This window comes from Phaethon lepturus, unplaced genomic scaffold (assembly GCF_000687285.1).
Source record: "Phaethon lepturus isolate BGI_N335 unplaced genomic scaffold, ASM68728v1 scaffold25342, whole genome shotgun sequence".
Taxonomy (NCBI): domain Eukaryota; kingdom Metazoa; phylum Chordata; class Aves; order Phaethontiformes; family Phaethontidae; genus Phaethon; species Phaethon lepturus.
The window spans coordinates 1-1,818 of NW_010525918.1; the positions used below are offsets into that span (position 1 = coordinate 1).

General features: G+C 56.0%; 1 protein-coding gene and 1 non-coding gene across 2 annotated transcripts; one reads left to right on the plus strand and one right to left on the minus strand.

Annotated features, from left to right (window-relative positions):
* Window positions 1–250: 250 nt before the first annotated feature.
* TRNAG-GCC lies at window positions 251–321 on the minus strand. The gene has a single exon. It is a non-coding gene; the product is annotated as a tRNA-Gly (tRNA).
* Window positions 322–1,108: 787 nt separating this feature from the next.
* Window positions 1,109–1,489, plus strand: LOC104613577 (histone H2B 5). Its single transcript, XM_010282912.1, has one exon. The coding sequence runs from the start codon at window positions 1,109–1,111 to the stop codon at window positions 1,487–1,489; it is 381 nt and encodes a 126-aa protein (XP_010281214.1).
* Window positions 1,490–1,818: the final 329 nt, after the last annotated feature.

The window sequence follows — 1,818 nt, forward strand, 5'->3', positions numbered from 1 at the left end:
TCGGCTGTTAACCGAAAGGTTGGTGGTTCGATCCCACCCAGGGACGTAAGCAAATATTTTTCGGCGTGAGTTTTGTGGGGTTTTTTTTCTTGTGTGGGACAAGCAAGTTGCGACGCGGTCACTTAGGGTGCTCCAGGCGGAAAAACGAAGAGGTATTCTCGGGACAAATAAGGAATAAAAAAAAGAAAACTTTTTGTTGGTGTGCTATGCCATGAAATTTTTCTCCCCCATCCCTTCCAAAAAAAGCTGCTGCATTGGCCGGGAATCGAACCCGGGCCTCCCGCGTGGCAGGCGAGAATTCTACCACTGAACCACCAATGCCCACACTAAACCCTGCTTGAGAGACCGAAAAATAAGGAGATTAACCCCAAAACAACGCCATAACGCGCATAAAATCTTCATGTCTCCGAGGAGTGACCCTGTGCTAATCGGGATGCCGCACTAATTAAGACGAGTGGCAATTAGAAGGGGGAAGAGCCGTTTCTAGTTGGCTGCGCGCTCTCACGAGTGCGCGGCGGAAGATTTGAATTTCGCGCGCCCGGTGCTGATTGACCGCCACATGCGAGGGGGCGGGGCCGAGAAGGGAAGCCTGGGGCCGGCCCGGGTTGTGCCGCCGTGGCCACGCCGGGAGAGGTCCCGTTCCGAGGGGAGAGGGGAGCCAAGCGGCTCCGGTACCGCCTTCCTCCGCGGGGAATGTGGCTGCCCCAGAGCCCGGTCCCCCAAGAATGGGGTCCCCCAAGTGCCGGTTTTGCTTTCTCCCGGCGCGTAACCGAGCTCGCACACCGACCAGCGCGCCTTCCTCCTCCACACCCCCACCCCGGTCCATGCTGTGCTCGGCGGGATCGCAACGGCGTGATCTGATTGGCTGAAATCCTCTGTGCTGAGCTAACCATTAACGTCCAATGAAAACTTGCGTTCTGGAGCCGCGATATTTGCATGCGCGGGGTCTCTCCGCACGGAGCGCTGCGCTCTCTCTCAGCCAATGGGAGTGCGCGGCGTTTGAATCCTTTATTTGCATAACATCGCTATAAAAGCAGCGCCGCCCGCTCACCTTTTGCACACCCGTGCGAGTGCTTGCGGTGACTGGCGTGAGCAGAGCGAGATCGCCATGCCCGAACCGGCCAAGTCAGCGCCTGCCCCCAAGAAGGGCTCTAAGAAGGCGGTGACAAAGACGCAGAAGAAGGGTGACAAGAAGCGGCGGCGCAGCCGCAAGGAGAGCTACTCCATCTATGTCTACAAGGTGTTGAAGCAGGTGCACCCCGACACTGGTATCTCCTCCAAGGCTATGGGCATCATGAACTCTTTCGTCAACGATATTTTCGAGCGCATCGCAGGTGAGGCGTCGCGCTTAGCCCACTACAACAAGCGTTCCACCATCACCTCGCGAGAGATTCAGACCGCCGTGCGGCTCCTGTTACCTGGCGAGCTGGCCAAGCACGCCGTCTCCGAGGGTACCAAGGCTGTCACTAAGTATACCAGCTCCAAATAAAGCGTCCGGACCCGGCTGCGGGAACCCGCTGGGCTCAACCCAACGGCTCTTTTCAGAGCCACCCACCTTAACAAAGAGCTGATATTGCTGCTGAAATATCTTTTTTGGGTCTTTTTGTGGATCGTAACGGTTTGTATACCGTGCAGGAGGCGGCTGGGGTAGCTACTAGCAGTTTTAAAAGCTTTCATTAAAATAGATTTTTTTTTATTTAATTAACAAAACGCGGCTTCTGGGTTGTTTTCCTTCTAGCCAGGGTGCTCGCAGCCATCCCCGGTCGGGGTGACTCGTTCGGGGTGACTCGTTCGTAATGCCGCTTTCGCCTTCAAACC